This window comes from Pristis pectinata, chromosome 22 (assembly GCF_009764475.1).
Source record: "Pristis pectinata isolate sPriPec2 chromosome 22, sPriPec2.1.pri, whole genome shotgun sequence".
Taxonomy (NCBI): Eukaryota; Metazoa; Chordata; class Chondrichthyes; order Rhinopristiformes; family Pristidae; genus Pristis; species Pristis pectinata.
In genome coordinates, this window is record NC_067426.1 from 35,134,922 (window position 1) to 35,152,083 (window position 17,162).

The 17,162-nt window shown below is 41.3% G+C and overlaps 1 protein-coding gene across 4 annotated transcripts in view; it reads right to left on the bottom strand.

The window, feature by feature from the left end:
- Positions 1-17,162, bottom strand: part of adgrb2 (adhesion G protein-coupled receptor B2) — an 898,475-nt gene that overhangs the window by 85,786 nt on the left and 795,527 nt on the right. For 3 of the 4 annotated variants that reach the window (XM_052036166.1, XM_052036168.1, XM_052036165.1), the window contains 2 exons: positions 16,643-16,728; positions 4,201-4,299 (listed from right to left, as the gene is read on the bottom strand). In XM_052036166.1, the coding sequence (XP_051892126.1) occupies positions 4,201-4,299; positions 16,643-16,728 (185 nt within the window). The remainder of the gene's footprint in view (positions 1-4,200; positions 4,300-16,642; positions 16,729-17,162) is intronic. The other variant, XM_052036167.1, reaches the window with a different exon arrangement.

A 17,162-nucleotide genomic window follows, 5' to 3' on the forward strand; every position in this document is an offset into this window, starting at 1 on the left:
AAGGAGTCCATTGACAGTGCCAGGTCAAAGAAGATTTTCTGACTCAATTCCACATCAAAGGGAATTATCTGACTCAGTGCCAGGTTAAAGTAAATTGGCTGTCTCGACTCCAGGTCAAAAGGAATTGACTGAAGCAATATTGAGTCAAATTGACATGTTCCATTGACTGCAGCCAATGAAACTAAGTAATTTGAAGTGGATCAAGAAAAATATCAGGGTAGGGGAAGTGACTGAATTAAAACTCAAGACAAAGACTGATAACTTCACTTGGCAAAAAAATGAACCAATTCAAATGAAACAGGAAGATGCCATTAACCAAACATCTGCACAGGAGAAAGGAACAACTGGTGTAAGTGGAACTGATTCAGTGTGGAATACAGAGATTTGGACATCAAATCAATACATGTATTTTATCTGCAATGAAATACACAATAATTTGATGTCAATATAAAGGGAACACAATATAAAAGTCATAAGACTCCCAAACAATCAGTTCTTTTTCATATGTAAATATGGTGCAGTCCCGAAGTGTTCACATTGGTGATTGAACATCAAAGTGACTGAACTGTCCAGAGGTGAACTCCCTTTGCACGAATATGTTCATTTTTGTCACGTGTTGCCACAAAGGCAACATCATGACAACCCCAGCATTCTGACTCGTTCCTGCAATAAAAGTGAAATTTCAGGTGAAAAAACTGTTTGGAAATTAGCTATGGAACATGGTACAGAAAGGGTAAAAAGGTACAATAATGTTGGTCCTATTCCATATAAATATAGATATGTTATTCCCAATTTTGTCCCTGGATACTGACTCATGCTGGGCTATGGTTTACACAGGTGCCAACAAGCAGATCTCTGGCAATGACAGGTGCCAGTACTTCACTATTGTGCTAAAAAACAGAGCAGCCTGATCTTGAACTGTGGAGTAGCTTAAGGTCAGAAACCAGACAGTAGGATTGGATAGATCTATTTCAGAGAAACAAAGGATTGCAGATGCTGGAATCTAGATGAAAAACACAATGATGCTGGAGGAACTCGGCAGGCCGGGCAGCATCCATGGAGAAAAGCAGGTGGTCAACGTTTCAGGTCAGGACCCTTCTTCAGGACTGAAGATCGGAAAAGGGGGAACCCAATATATAGGAGGGAAAAGCAGGGCAGTGATAGGTGGACAAAAGAGGGGAGGCGGAGTGGGCACAAGGTGGTGATAGGGAGGTGCAGGTAATAGATAGTGATAGGCAGATGCAGGGGAGGGCCAATATAGCAGAGAAAGAGTTGAGGAATGGGGCTGGAGTAGGCTTGGAACAGAGACTGTTCAACATAGCCAATGAAGAGGCAGGCATAGCTGGAGCCCATGCGAGTGCCCATGGCTACGCTCTTGGTCTGTATTAAGTGAGAGGAATTGAAAGTGAAGTTGTTTAGGGTGAGGACAAGTTCAGCCAGGAGGATAAGAGTGTTAATGGAAGGGGACTGGGTCGATATAGCGGAGAAAGAGTTGAGGAAAGGGGCCGGAGTATGCTTGGAACAGAGACCGTCGATATAGCAGAGATATATTTCAGCCTGTTACTGGTAGTGCCACAGGATTTTTGCATCTTTGTTAGCTGTAGGAGAGGTACCAGAAGACTTGAGGATAGCTAATGTTGTCCCCTTGTTCAAAAAGGGCAGTAGGGAAGAGCCTGGAAATTATAGGCAAGTGAACCTTTCATTAGTGGTAGGGAAGTTGTTCAAGAATATTCTGAGGGACAGGATTTTTATTCATTTGGAAAGGCAGTGACTGATTAGGAGTCAAAGTGGTTTTGTGCAGGGGAGATCACGTTTCACAAATCTAACTGAGTTTTTTTGAGAAGGTAACTAAGAAAATTGATGAAGGTAGAGTGGTAAGATGTGGTTTACATGGACTTTAGTAAGATTTAGAACATCTCACATGGTAGGCCGGTCCAGGATGTTAAGGCACCGTGATAGGAGGAAGAGGGTAATGGTGGATGGGTGCTTTCTTCTCTGAGTGGAAGTTTGTAACTAGTGGTGTATTGCAGGGATCAGTGCTGGGACTTGCGTTGTTTAGTATACATAAATGACTTGGATGAAAATGTAGGTGGTCTAATTACTAAGTTTGCAGACAACATAAAAATTGGTGATGTCATAGACAGAGAAGAAACTTGTCTAAGGATACAGAGGGACAAAGATCCACTGGAAAGTGGGCAGAGCAGTGACAGATGGAATCTAATCCACACAAGTGTGTGTGCTTTGGGAAGTCAAATTCTGGTAAGACATATCGAGTAAAGGGCAGGGAACCTAAGAGCATTGATGTACAGAGGGACCTTGGGGTGCAAGTCAATAACTCTTTGAAAACAGAGACACAGGTGGATAGGGTAGTGGAGCAGACATTTGGGATGCTTGTCTTCAGAGACTGAAGTAATGAGTTTAAGAGTTAGGATGTCAGGATGGAGCTGTACAAAATATCAGTTAGGTTGCACTTAGAGTATTGTGTATGGTTCTGGTCACCACACTACAGGAGGGATGTAGTAGCATTAAAAAGTGTGCAGGAGGGATTCATCAGGATGTTGCCTGGAATGGAGGGCTGTAGTTAGAACGAGAAATTGGATAGGCTGGGTTTATTCTCACTGGAATGTAGAAAGCTGGTGGGGGTGACCTTATAGAGGTTGATAAAATTATGGGGGGCATGGATGGACTATTTTTTCTGAGAACTTGAGGGCATGAGATTAAGGTGAGAGGGGAGAAATTTGAAGGAGACCTGGGAGGTAAGTTTATCACAGAGAGGGTGGTGGTTATCTGCAACAAGCTGCCAGAGGAGGTATTTACACAGGTACTTGGATAGGAAATGTGTAGAGGGATACGGGTCTAATGCAGGCAAACAGGATTAGCATCGATAGGCATCATGGTTGGCATGAACGAGCTGGGCTGAAAGGGTCCATTTCTGTGCTGTACAATTCTACGATTAGTATTGGGCCCTTTGCTATTTACTTATATGAAGAGACAGGAGTGGAAGATATTCAAGTTAGTTGATGATAGAAAGTGGGAAGTGAGCCATGAGGAGAATACAATGCATCTGCAAAGCAATACAGGAAGGTTAAGTGAGTGGACAAGCTGGCAGCAGGTGGAATAATAGAGAAACAGGACACTCTAGAGATAGCAATAAACTGGAAAGGAGGGATTCTGATGTGTTACTTCATGAAATGTAGAAATTAGAAGTTCAGGAACCAATTATACAAGCCCATACTATGTTGATCTTTATATCTAAGGAAGGATATAGTTGCCTTGGAGGTGGTGACGTGTCGATTCACCGAATTGATTTGCAGGTTGAGAGCATTATACCATGAGATCAAATAGCTTTCTGTTCACTACAGTTTAGAAGAATGTGATGTTATTTAATTGATACATAAAGATGCCAGGAGGCAGTACCCTTAGGCAGGACAGTATAGAGTGAAGTGGCATTGCCTTATAATAAATGAAACAAGGATTGACATCAGAAGAAATCTTTCTATCAAATGTCTTTGAAATAAGCTATCCTGGATGACTGCAGAGGCTCAGTAATTGAGAATAATTAACACTGAGATTGACTTTTTTGGACACTAAGGGAATCAGGTGACTTGGGGACTGTGCAGTCAACTTGACATGAGATATAGGGCTAGCCATGATATTGAACGATAGAGCAGGTTCGAGGTTCTATAGAAGCCTCCTGCTTCTAATTACTACATACAATGGAATTACTAGATAGCTATCAGGAACAAAAATGCTGCTCTGATTTATTTTTCTCATTAGCTTAGAGCACCCTTTCTATTGGTACTCCAGTCAACAATAGGTGTGACAGGACATCAAATCTGAGATCATATGGCCTGTGTGGTTTTCCTGCTGCATTAAAGAGCGTACAATGATGGAATTGCCATAATCTTCAACATAATTAATGATCACTTAAGGAGGAAGTGGGATAAACATGATGGAGCAGGAATAGTTTGTGGGCACCCGTGACCCAATGTGCATACAAAGAACACCTTAAGGAAGGACAAAAGTGGGGAAAGGGCAGGGCAGGGCAGGGCAGGGGAGAAAAACAAGTAGGATAACAAAGCACAAATATAATTTTTTTGACATAAAGCAAGAGTTCTGTGGAGGCTGTTAAAAAGGGATACTTTCTCTTTCAAAGTTACACACAATGTAAGAGCTAAAGATTAAACAGATGAGACTAACATGGCATTACTGGTGATGGTGGCAGATAATGCTGTAGTTGAAACAACTCCACACTTGGAACATTTGAGCATCAAACCGCTACGGACTTCACTCGCCTGACTTGAAACAAATGCAAAGCAAAAATGAGGACAAATAAAGACTCCAATTTTAATGTAGAGAAAACAAGCAGTTGAGGTAAAGCAACAGATGTAACTAGCTTGCAATACTCAGAATGTGAGTAGCTGGGGTGCAATGATTAATCAATTCACAATCACAGAAACAGTAACAATACCTCAGCAGACAGAATTGAAAAGTTATTTTGCCAAATGGAATATTTTACGGATGTCATTCGATTGTGTGTTGGTAAATTCAGTATAAAGATTGATCCCTGAACCAGCGTAATAGCAATCCAATCTCTGAGCTGCAGAATACTCAAATGCATTTGTCTGGTTCTCTTATTTGCATTCCTAGCTATACGAGACATAAGAGGAGTCTGTCTGTTGCCAGTATTCATTTTAACTAGTTCATTTTAAAAGGCTATTTCCTCACTGTAGTTGATCACCAAGCCATTGGATGTAGCAGAGAAACTAGTCCGTTCAAGAAAAGATTTTCTATTCTTGAAAAAGGCTCTAGGAATACCACTAGTCCACGGTATGGAAAGACTCTGCAGTAACTCTTCTCTTACGTAAACTCCCAGGTACAATATCCCAACCCATTCACAACCCTCCATGATGTAAGCTGTTTAATGACTGAATGTGTGGCAAGGTTCCAGACGATTGCTTTGATCCATTAGCTGTGTAATCATTTGCTCTCTTTATATTGAATGGAGTCCTATGTTGTATATTCGGCAGGTTGGCAGATCATGGAGATGTATGCCTGGCACTTAGCCTGGACTGCTCTTTAGCACTCTACACTATACTAGGGTTGGCTCTCCAGGCTCAGTGGTGCTGGTAGGCTAAGGGATATGCCATACCATGAGATTACAGATTGTGATATTATGCTAATGCTGCTAAGAACCCATTAATGCCCTGTCTGAGTTGCCAGATCTGTTCTAAATCTATTTCAATTAGCACAATGGTGCTGTCACTTAACACGATTAAGTGAAGTGACGATGGACTTGTTCTTTTTCCACAAGTCTATTCCAACCAACACTCTCACAGGCAGATGAATCTGTGAAAGGTAGATGGCTGTTGGCAAGGTCAAGTTGGTTTATCTCATTCAATGGTTCTTTCACCACCTGCCCCAGATCCAGCTTGGAAGGTGTGTCATCCAGGACTAAATCATATTGATCAGCGAAGATGCCACTGATCTCCTATTGATGAATGACATTGTAGTCTCCTACATAAAATACATACAATGCCCTTGCCAATTGATCTGCATGGAGGAATACTAAGGAGGAGTACTAATTTATAAGCTGGGGTAATCAGTGGCTGGCTTGAGGCATCTGCTGCTGGTTTGGTGGGTCTATCCTCATTGGGAACTGATATTTTCTGGAAGAATTTGGCAAACTGAGTGATAAATATGGTTGTTTACCTATATCAGGCTGCAGTTTATGGGAGACTCCTCCTCATTTGGTCTTATTTATGTGCTTATAGATGCTCATGATAAAGACATAGAAAGTTTGGTGGGCTGGATGTGCCAAAGCCTAGGTAGATACCAGGTATTGGTCTGATTTTCTTATGTTCTGTAGTACTAGGTGGCTTACCAGGCCACTTAAGAGTCGGTTACATTGCTGTTGGTCTGGAATCACAAATAAATGGCAGACCAATTAAAAATAGCAAATTTTATTCCCCGAAGTACATTGGTGTACCAGAGGGGTTTGATGTCGATTGTATAGTTTTACGGTTCCTCTTATTGACGCTAGCTATTTTGTTTCCAGATTTTTTTTAAATTTACTTTGTTAACTGAATTTAAATTTCCATGCTTCTGTGCTGAGATATGAATGCAGGCAACTGGATCTTTAATCCAGACCTTTGGATTGCATGCTTATGTTATGGCATTGTTTTCTGACCATCTGTAGAGGGAGGGGCAAGGGCTTTTGTTTGTGACACCCTCCCAAAGGTTGGAGTACAATCTGTCAGCAGCACTTGGATAATATGTTGAATGTGATATGCTTGACATGAGGGAATGAGCACTGTATTTGTCCAAAACCGTGGCATGGACAAATACAATGCTCATTCCCAGATGCCAAGTGATGCCAATATGGGGATGCATTCTTGCACCAATGCAAATCTGTAGCTGCAGATTAAAGGAAAGAATAAACAAGAAGAACTAGGTGATCAAGCTAAGCTTTTGTTAGACAATTGTGGACAAGCTGTGCAGCAGTCAATTACCAATCACATTGTAGACTGCCTCTGATATTCATTGCATTTGTTTATCATTGTCATACAGTTATACAGCATGGAAACAGGCCCTTTGGCCCAACTTGTCCATGCCGACTAAATAATCTACTTGCCCTAGTCCCATTTGCCCACATTTGGCCCATACCCCCCAAAACCTTTCCTATTCATGCACCTGTCTAAACATCTTTTGGACTTTATAATCATACCCAGCTCTACCACTTGCTCTGGCAGCTCATTCCATATACTCACACTCTGTGTGAATAACTTGCCACTCAGATCCCTTTCTCCTCTCACCTTAAACCTATGCCCTCTAGTCTTACTAGATTGCGACTATTCACCTTATCTATGCCCCTCATGATTTTATAAACCTAAGTTCACCTGTCAGCCTCCAGGGAAAAACATCCCAGTCTATTCAGTCTCTGCTTACAGCTCAAGCCCTCTGGTCCCAATAATATCCTCGTGAATCTTTTCTGCTCCCTTTCCGGCTTAATAACATCCTTCCTATACCCAGCTGACCAGAACTGCACACAGTATTCCAGGTGTGATCTCACCAACGTCGTGTACAGCTGTAACTTCCCAACTCTTATACTCAGTGCCCTGACCGATGAAGGGAAGCGCGTCAAACAACCTCTTCACCACCCTGTCTACCTGTGGCTCCACTTTCAAGGAATTATGTACCTGTACCCCTGGGTCCCTTTGTTCCACAACACTTTTCAGAGCCCTACCATTTACTGTGTAAGTCCTGCCCTGGGTTAACCTACCCAAATGCAACACCTTTTCACTGTCCACTACACCACTGATTTTGGTGTTGTCTGCAAACCTATGAACCATGTTAACAACATCGTCATTCAATTCATTAATATAGATGGCAAATCAACAGCGGTCCAGCACCGATCCCTGCGGCACACCACTGGTCACAGGCCTCCAGTCTGAAAAACACCGCTTCACTACCACCCTCTGCCTTCTTCCACCGTCAATTTTGTATCCAATTGATTAGTTCACCCTGGATTCCACCAGACCAGCCTACCATGCAGGACCTTGTCGAAGGCCTTGCTAAAGTCCACGTTAACCACATTTACCACCTTGCCCTTGTCAATCCTTTTGCTCAGCTCTCCAAAAAACTCAGTCAAATTTGTGAGTCACAATGTCCCACACACAAAGTTACAAAGACAATGGTATGAATTTCAGAGGCAGAATACCGTGCACTGGTACCATTATACAGTAAATTAATTTCTAGGTACACATTCCTTGCCCAATATGCCACATTACTTAGCTGAGGCCCCTTAAAATGTTACTTTGCTTTTAATCAGCTGGTCTTTAAAGTACTACATTGTTACTGATCCAGTATCCAGTACTCTGCCCAATTCCTTACCCACAGGTTTCTATTAATGTGCCACACTACTTACCAGATTCGTCACCCTTACTCCTTACCAACAAATCCCCTGAGATATTGGAATGAAAACCCCAATGATTCACATCATGTTTGTGCCCACAATATCATGTATGTACTTGCATGCCATAAGCCTTGAACAGGACACATTAAGCTTTCTAATGGGTCAGCTGGGTTAAGGTATTGAGTAGCTGGTCCATACAGACCCGCAAGGTCCCAAGTTTGAACCATGATCTGACCAGACACAGCTGATTTTAGCATGGCTATAGATGGTGGCCCTGCATTTGGTCTCAGTGACCTGTGACACAATGATGAGGAATCAGCATTAAAGGTCCCTGCTTCAGACCAGTAACCAATCCCCCTAGCTTATTGCAACTATCATTCATATCAGGTGAACAGTCTGCCAATGCCCAGTAATAACTGGTTAGTTTAACCAGCTATCCGATGATGCCCATATTCCACACATTATACATAGAACATGGCTTAAATACTATTGAATTGGAATTGATAAACATAGGTTAAATTATAACTCCAACAGGATTTTTGCTACAGTTGACAAATAATCTTATGTTGTTTCATTTTGGATTTGAGTATCAGTTTCACTTTTCAAACTGTATTCATTGACCACAGCCTGTCTGTGATGTTAATAGTTACCAGTGTTATGGATACTATTTTAACAAGAAGATCAATAACACTTCCTCCAATTCAAGGTCTCAGCAACATATGATTGTTCAGCCTAATGTACAACCTTCAATTAAACTTCTGTAATTTATACATTTCAAAACCTGTTTCTGAATTAAATGATTACTTATGTATTTAATCATCTGTCAAGGAAACAATCAGTAAATTAATGATACACTTTGTTTAAGAAATGCATATTAATTTCCACTGTGAATTTGAATTGTGAATTTGGCAGATGTTGAGAACATTTGCATTCAATTAATCATTGCAACCCTTATTAATAACTTAACTAAATAACGACTGCAAAAGCAAAACATGTCAAGAAAACATGACCATTCAGCACCTGAACTATCCACCTGCCTGGCATCCATCCTAAATTTCTTTTATGTAAACTGCATGGAAAGTAAAAGTAATTTTTGAAAGCAATTTTAAATTCATTTTACACTATGTATTCTTTCCCAAGCTCAAATAATTTGGATTCCTTGCTGTATTTGATGCTTCAGCTGGTTTATATGAAATAACGTTTTCAGTTCTGTAGTGGGACTGACCAAATTTAATAACTTATGATCATAGTGACATGCCAGTTCAGTATCTAACCTATGTAATTTTTTTACATCAGGCAGAGCAAGGAGTTTCCACTCATTAAGAGTGCTCTTGGGAGACTTTCAAGCGCTGGAGACTTATAATGGATTAGTTCAGAGTTTTTCACATTTGTAAGACTCTGAGGATTTAATTAAGGTTCACTTGCCTTACATAACTGTAAACATGAGGATGTAGCCTCAGGCAAATATGATCCTAAAGCCATCACCTCTCACTGTCACACAATCACTGTAACAGCTTTTCACAATGCAACAGTATTCCGGTATTGTATCAGATTCAATGGAGACGAAATGATGCCATGCATTTCCTACATCTGCTCTTACTTTCGTAATTTATATGAATTTTGTCATATAAACAACATGCATTTCATATAAGCCAATCAGAGAGGAACACAGTCTGACTGACACCTGCAGCAGCCAATCAGAGACTTCCTTGCCCAATCTAAATATGATGAACTGGTAACAAAATCATAAAATGCTGGAAACACACAGCAGGTCAGGCGGCATTTGTGGATAGCAAAGCAGAATTAAAGTTTCAGGTCTTCGATTGGTCTTCAATCTGAAGCAGTAACTCGATTTCTCTTTCCCCAGATGCTGCCTGACCTGCTGAGTGGTTCTGGCATTTTCTGTTTTTATTTCCGATTTCCAGCATCTGTAGTTTTTTGATTTTCATGGACATTGATTGGAAGTTATAAGTGCTGACTCAACACTGTTCAACTGTTTCAGATAATCAACTTTTCCAGCATCTTCTTTTCAGACTATTTTGCATCTGCATTGTTCTACTTTTTACTATCTCAATGCACTGTGTAATGTATTGATCTGTATGGACAGTATGCGAGACAAGTTTTTCACTGTACCTCGGTACGAGTGACAATAATAAACCAATTTACTAATTTACAATGACAGTATTTTCATTTGGTAATTTAAGACAATGCTTTTTCTCTCTATGCTTATATATCCTCCAAACTGACTGACTGTCTCATTTTTCCATTACCTCTGACTTTCACCCTGCACTATCATCCTATTTCTCGTCTAATCACTCCTGCCTTCCTCCCTTTTACACACGTTTTTTGTTTTCTTATCCTCACTCTTACTGCGTCACCAGGTGAATAATTCCGGCATTTTCTGGTTTACATAAGCAAATTCCTGTTAAGCTTGTTTACTTACAATAAGGTAAATCTAGATGTCAAGAAGGGGAACTTTTCCCATGGAATAGTGGAGCCCAGAACTGCCAACTCGAACAGTTAATGCCAAATCACTGAATTCCTTCAAGTGAGAGCTGGAACTGTTTCTAGCTGTGGCAAAGTCATCTTCTACAAAAGGTAGCTTGTACATAATCATTAGGGCTAAAGTAATATCTGGACCCTTCTCATTTCTTAGATGTCCTCAAAATCAAGGAACCAGCTTCCACTCCAATAGAGTGGGTTCTGAGGTGACCAATAAGCTAAGGTGTAATTTGCAGACTGCTACAGGTGAGGTGGGAGGTGTTGGGCAGGGTGAATAGGCGAGGTTATGGACTCCTTCCTCTATTTATACTGGGTTTCTGTGCATTCCTGGTACATGGACTTGACATTGTCAGAGCCAACCTGAGTACTCCTTTTTTACTTTTATTGGTCACGGGCCAAGGATTCCCAGGAGTTGGTGAGGATGTTGCACTTCTTCAAGGAGCCTTTTAATAGAGTCATAGAGCACTACAGCACAGAAACAAGCTCTTCGGCCCATCTAGTCCATGCCGGCCTGGTTTTCTGCCAAGTCCATCTACCTGCACCCAGACCATAGCTATCAGTACCCCTCTCATCCATGCCCCTATCCAAACCTCTCTTAAATGTTACAACTGAACCCGCATCCTCCACTTCCACTGGCAGCTCGTTTCACACTCGCACCACCATCTGAGTGAAGTATTTCCCCCTCAGATTCCCCTTAAATATTTCACCTTTCACCCTAAACCTATGACCTCTAGTTCTAGTCTCACCCAACCTGAGGGGAAAAAGCCTGCATGCATTCACCCTATCTATTCCCCTCATAATTCTGTATACCTCTACAAGATCTCCCCTCATTCTCCTGCGTTCCAGGGAATAAAGTCCTAACCTATTCAACCTTTTGCCATAACTCAGGTCCTCAAGTCCCGGCAACATCCGTGTAAATTTTCTCTGCACTCTTTCAAGCTTATTGATATCTTTCCTGTAGGTAAGTGACCAGAACTGCACACAATACTCTAAATTTGGCCTTACTGACATCTTATACAACTTCAACATAACATCCCATCTCCTGTACTCAATGCCCTGATTTACGAAGGCCAATGTGCCAAAAGCTCTCTTTACGACCTTATCTACCTGTGACGCCACTTTCAAGGAATTATTGATTTGTATTCCCAGGTCCCTTTGTTCTACTGCACACCTCGGTGCCCTACCATTCACTGTGTAAGTCTTACCCGGGGTTGTCCTCCCGAACTGTATCACCTCACACTTGTCTGCATTAGATTCCACCTGCCATTTTTCAGCCCATTTTCCCAGCTGGTTCAGATCACTTTGCAAGTTTTGATAGCCTTCCTCACTCTCCACTATACCCTCAATCTTGGTGTCATCTGCAAATTTGCTGATCCAGTTTACATTATCATCTAAATACTATAGTTGATAAACAACAACAGATTCAGCACTGATCCCTGTGGCACACCACTAGTCATAGGCCTCCAATCACACAGACAACCACCTACTACCATTCTCTAGCTTCTGCTGCTAAGCCAATTTTGAATCTAGTTGACTACTTCATCCTTAATGTCAAGCGACTTAACCTTCTGGACCAGCCTCCCATCAATACATTCCCATGTCCACCTGGTAATCCCTTCCTGACCACAAACTTGGAATAGTGTGACTATTTTGGGTGCACAGCAAATAACAATGCCTGCCCATAGAGCCAACGAGTACATCTCCCCAGTGCTTTGAAGTGTCTGTTATAAGTACTCTGGGTCCCAGAAGCGTACACATCAGAAAGGGTTACTGCTGCCTGCTAGACCATGAATTTTGTGTTAGGTTTAAGGACTTGATCTTCAAACACTCTTTGCCCCAGATGCCCGTCAGGAGACACAGTGGACATGACCTTCACTGCATGACAACTCGAAGAGAAATGCAACCACGATAAAAGTCCTTTTCTCACCATACTAAAGCCTTTGACTCCATCAGCCTGGAGAGATTACTGGGCAGACTCCTCAAATCTGTCTATCCACAGAAAGTAATCTCCACCTTACTTTGGTTCAGGATGGCATGTAAGCTGTGTTCTAACTAATGAGTCCACAATAGATTCAATCTCTGTGTCGGCTGCTTTTAAGCATTTTTGTCTCAACACTTACTTCAAGCTTCCTTACTGCAATAATGCACCTCACCTCCAAAAGCTAATTGACAAGATCTATGGGAAACTGTTCAACCTTCCACTCAAGAAGTAAGGTCACACAAACCTCAGTAGTTGAGCTGCAATACACTAACGGCCCTTATGAATGTGTATATTTGGAGGCTAAGCTATATCCAGCCCTAACCTGTAATGCCATTATTATCGACTCATTCGCTGAAGCATCCAAAAGGATGGGCCTTATACTCAACATCTGCAAAATGAAGGTCCTCTACCAACCTGCTGCCTCTGTCAATAGAAGATCCACAACAAGACACAGAAAGTGTGGATTCTTCTCATTTCTTGGGAGCCTCCTGTAAGTGAAGGCAAACATTGATGATGAAATTCACCATTCCCTTCGGTGCACCAGCACAGTGTTACGGACTAGGTGAATGTCCCTTTAAGATAGAACATAGTGGTGTGTGTGTGTGTGCGTGTGTGTGGCGTGCTTACGTCAACAGAAGAAAAAGGATGTAATGACGTTGTTGAAGAAGTCAGTCAGAGTCAGTCAGAGCAAGGGAGAGAGAGAAAAGCAAACAGGTATTTGTGTGGACGGCCATGATTCGAGAGCCTTTCAGGGTGAGGAAGATGCGGTGGAGTGGTCACTGCTGAGTAGACACTGAGGTGTCGTTTGGGTTCCATCGTGGAACATTTGGATTTCGTAATTACTCTCTATGTTCTCTCTACATCTACGTCTTATCTTCAGTCAACAGTGGTTGTTGAAGAAGCCTTTGCTCATATTTCACCTTACAGCTTGCTGAACTGAACTTTGAGAATTATTCCTGGACTTGGAGTTTGGGACTTTGCTACACACACACACACTACGAGTTTAGTTTTGGGGTTAATGTTCAAGGTTTAACATTTTTACTTCTAACATTCTAACATTTTTACTTTTATTTTTCTTATTATCATAAGTAGCTATTAATAAAGTAGTTTTTAACACTGAATCATGACTCAGTGTGTTTCTTTTGTTGCTGGTTTGTAACAATATGAACTATAGAAACTATCCTGAAAGGCTGCATCTCAGCCTGATATGGCAACTGCTCTGCTTTGGACCGACAGAAGCTGCAGAGAGTGGTAAACACTGCCCAGTCCATCATGGGCTTCCTTCCATCCAGTCCATCTTCATGGTTCATTGCTTCAGGACGGCTGACAGTATCGTCAGGGATGTCTGACACCCTGGCCATTCCCTTTTCTCTCTTCTACTTTCTGGAAGAAGATATAGACGAGCTTGAAAGTCTGGATCAACCATACTCAAGAATAGCTTCTTCCTGACTGGTATCAGGCTTCTGAACCAATCACCTCTTTCACATCCCCCTTCTGGTGATGCTGCCATGTCTTTGGACTTCTAATTCTACCTCCCTTGGTTATTCTGTTATTGTCACTTTAGCATTTCTTTCTGCACTATTCAGATTGCACTACTATCTGGGCACCATTCTGCTGTTTTGAGCTTGCTGTATTTATTATTGCTATGTACACAGCTTACCCTGGGAGTTCACGCGAGCAAGGAATTTCATTGCACCCTGGTGCATGTGACAATAAATTAATCTGCATGTGACAAGGTATTAATATTTTGTGAGACAGGTATAATGAACTAGAGATACGAAGCAAAAAAAGGCAGATACTGAAAGGCTGAAATAAAATGGTGGACATTCTTACTAGCAGCATCTGTAGAGACTGAAACAGAATTAATGTTTCAGGAGCAATGATTTTTTTTCATCAAACCCATTCACATTGATGATTTCATATTTCTCCATGAACATCGAAGTTCATTACTCCAATAGAAATCCCATTTCTTCACTAACTTCCCCTGTTAACCTATGGCCCATTACCTAATCAATCTGCATATCTTAGAGAAATTGAAGCACCCAACGGAAAACCAAGCGCTCACAGGAAGAACGTGCAAATCCCACACAGATAGCAGCAGTGGTCAGGATCGAACCTGGGTTGCTGGAGCTGTGATGAGATGGTCATCAATCTGAAAGGTTAACTCTGTTTCTCTCTTGACCTGCTGAGTATCACTAACACTTTATTATCAATGAGCCAGAGGGTTCTTTCCTGTCTGTCCTTGTTTGCGTATAAGGAAGAAATGGAAAAACAAAGAACTTGGAACAGTGCAGCACTGGACAGACCATTCGGCCCATGATAAATGGACTCCTCCTGTGTATCATCAATATCCCTCCATTCCCTTCATATTTACAGTACATGTTAATCTAAAAGCCTCTTAAGTTCCACCAAACTGTCTGCTTCCACTACTACCCCTAGTGACCCATTCCAGGCACTTACCACTCTCTGTGCAAAAAACTTGCTCCTCACATCTTCTTTAAACTTCCCCCCTCTAGACTTAAAAGCATGTCCTCTGGTGTTTGACATTTCTACCCTGGGAAAAAGATTCTGACGATCTGCTCTATCTATGCCTCTCATAATTTTAAAAATCTTTATCGGGTCTCCCCTCAGCCTCCGATGCTTAAGAAGAACAACCCAAGTTTGTCCAGCCTCTCCGTATAGCTCATACCCTCTAATCCAGGCAGCAACCTGGTGGACCTCTTCTGCACTGATTCCACAGCCTCCACATCCTTCCTATAATGGAGCAAACAGAACTGCACACAATACTCCAAGTGTGGTCTGACTAAAGTTTCATATTGCTGCAGCATGACTTCCTTACTCTTATACTCAACACCTCTAACAATGAAGGCAAGCATTCCATACACCTTCTTTACCACCTTATCCACTTGCATAGCCACTTTCAGTGAACTATGGACTTGGACCCCAAGATCCCTCTGTACTTCAATGCTATTAAGGGCCCTACTACTAGCTGTAAACTTTCTCCTTTCATTTGACCTCCCAAAGTGAAACACCTCATATTTGCTCAGATTAAACTAAAAGTAGAGAGATAAAACTCAACTGAGTAATAAAACAGCAAATAATGGAAATCAGATGGATGTAAAATGGCCTGCCATTTTTTCTTGGCACTGCCAAAGAAAATGTCACCCCACAGAACAAAGGGCATTACGACTGGTGAAAGCTCCACACTTGACTTAATTAAAGTAATCTTATTTTCCTTGTATTCTCGTTTCTGTACAAAGTGGGCTTTCACTATTTAGTTCAGGGAAATACTTTGATTTCTGGCAACTAAACTGTCAGATATGTCTCCTAGCGTTTTTATGAGTGGTTTTATTCCATGTGTCTCGCTTCATGGATCGCTAAGACCTAGTTTTAATGATGGGTTGAAACATCGTTGTTGGTTTGCTAAATTAGGAATATGTCTTGCTTTCTTCTTCAATGCTTTGATTGAGTCAGCATGCATTATACTCTGTGGGAGTTCATTCTGTGAAATCACCATTTAAGAAAAGATGAAGTTATGTTTTAAACCTTGTTGTCTTCTGGGAGAAAACATACTCTGCTCTTTCTAAATGCATTTATGACTTTGCGAACAGTGAGTGCATATTCCTGCTACTTTTTGTTGTCACTAACATATCATCAGCCGAGGAAAGCTACAACCACGTGGTGTCTTCAAAATAATGTGCCTGGCTGCAAGAACTTGCTGTTTCCATGGTAACCATTCCAACATTTCATCATGATTGTGTCTCTATGTCAGTTTGCATCCCGTCTTGATGACAGTATTTGTTTGCATTGCATTCTGCTGGATGAAAGTCATTGGTGACTTCCAATGCCTTGTTTTAATAGGCTGCATCTCAATGTGCACAGTTCCAAACAGGATGTCAACAGAGCTTGCGATAGGTGAAAAGGCAGGGCCAAAGTAAATACATTGCCACCCTGAAACGAGGAGTTTTTGGAAAAGTCAAGCCATTATCATTTACTCTGGAGTAAGGTAATTGAATATTAAACCTACACTTGAAATCAGTTACACATGTTTCAAATGAATGCTGAGGGACTGTCATTCAATGGAATTGCTGGAGGGGAAACCAAACTTTCCATACAGTAAATAGATAACTGACAGATGCAGGGTAGTGGACACTTCAAATCTGACATTCAATTATTTCATAAACACCACATACCAAACAAAGTTTAGAATTACCTCAGTGAAGCCACACAATGCCAATACCTACCCTGCTCGCTGCTTTTTGGACTTATCTGATATTCCATCCCGGGACATGAGTTTGTTGAATACTATAATTCCGATCAGCATGTTTACCTTGTGAAGGAAGACCAGCAGTTAGTAAGGATTTACTCAATGCTCAGCAGCCAGTTCTGACCAAGAAGTTGCTGTCAGAACTGTGTAAAGGTAATACCTACATTTTCCTTGAGAAACCAAAAAATGAAGTTCCTATAGTTGTGATCGGAGCAATACATGCACTACAGTTTTAAACAGAATGCCGATACATATTGGAACTATTGTTGTGTTACAGAGAATTCTCAGTGTGCAATACACTACAGGGACTCAGAATGTTCTTCATACTGTATATGATCCTTTAAGAGCTTTCACAAATGCTGTTTATATAGAGTTGATGTTTTGTTGATCAGTTACTTTGAATCTAATTGGGAAATAATTCAATTGCACATAACCAAAATATTCAAAAACTAACTGGTGGCATGGGATTTGCTTTGATGGCTCTGCACAGCAACATC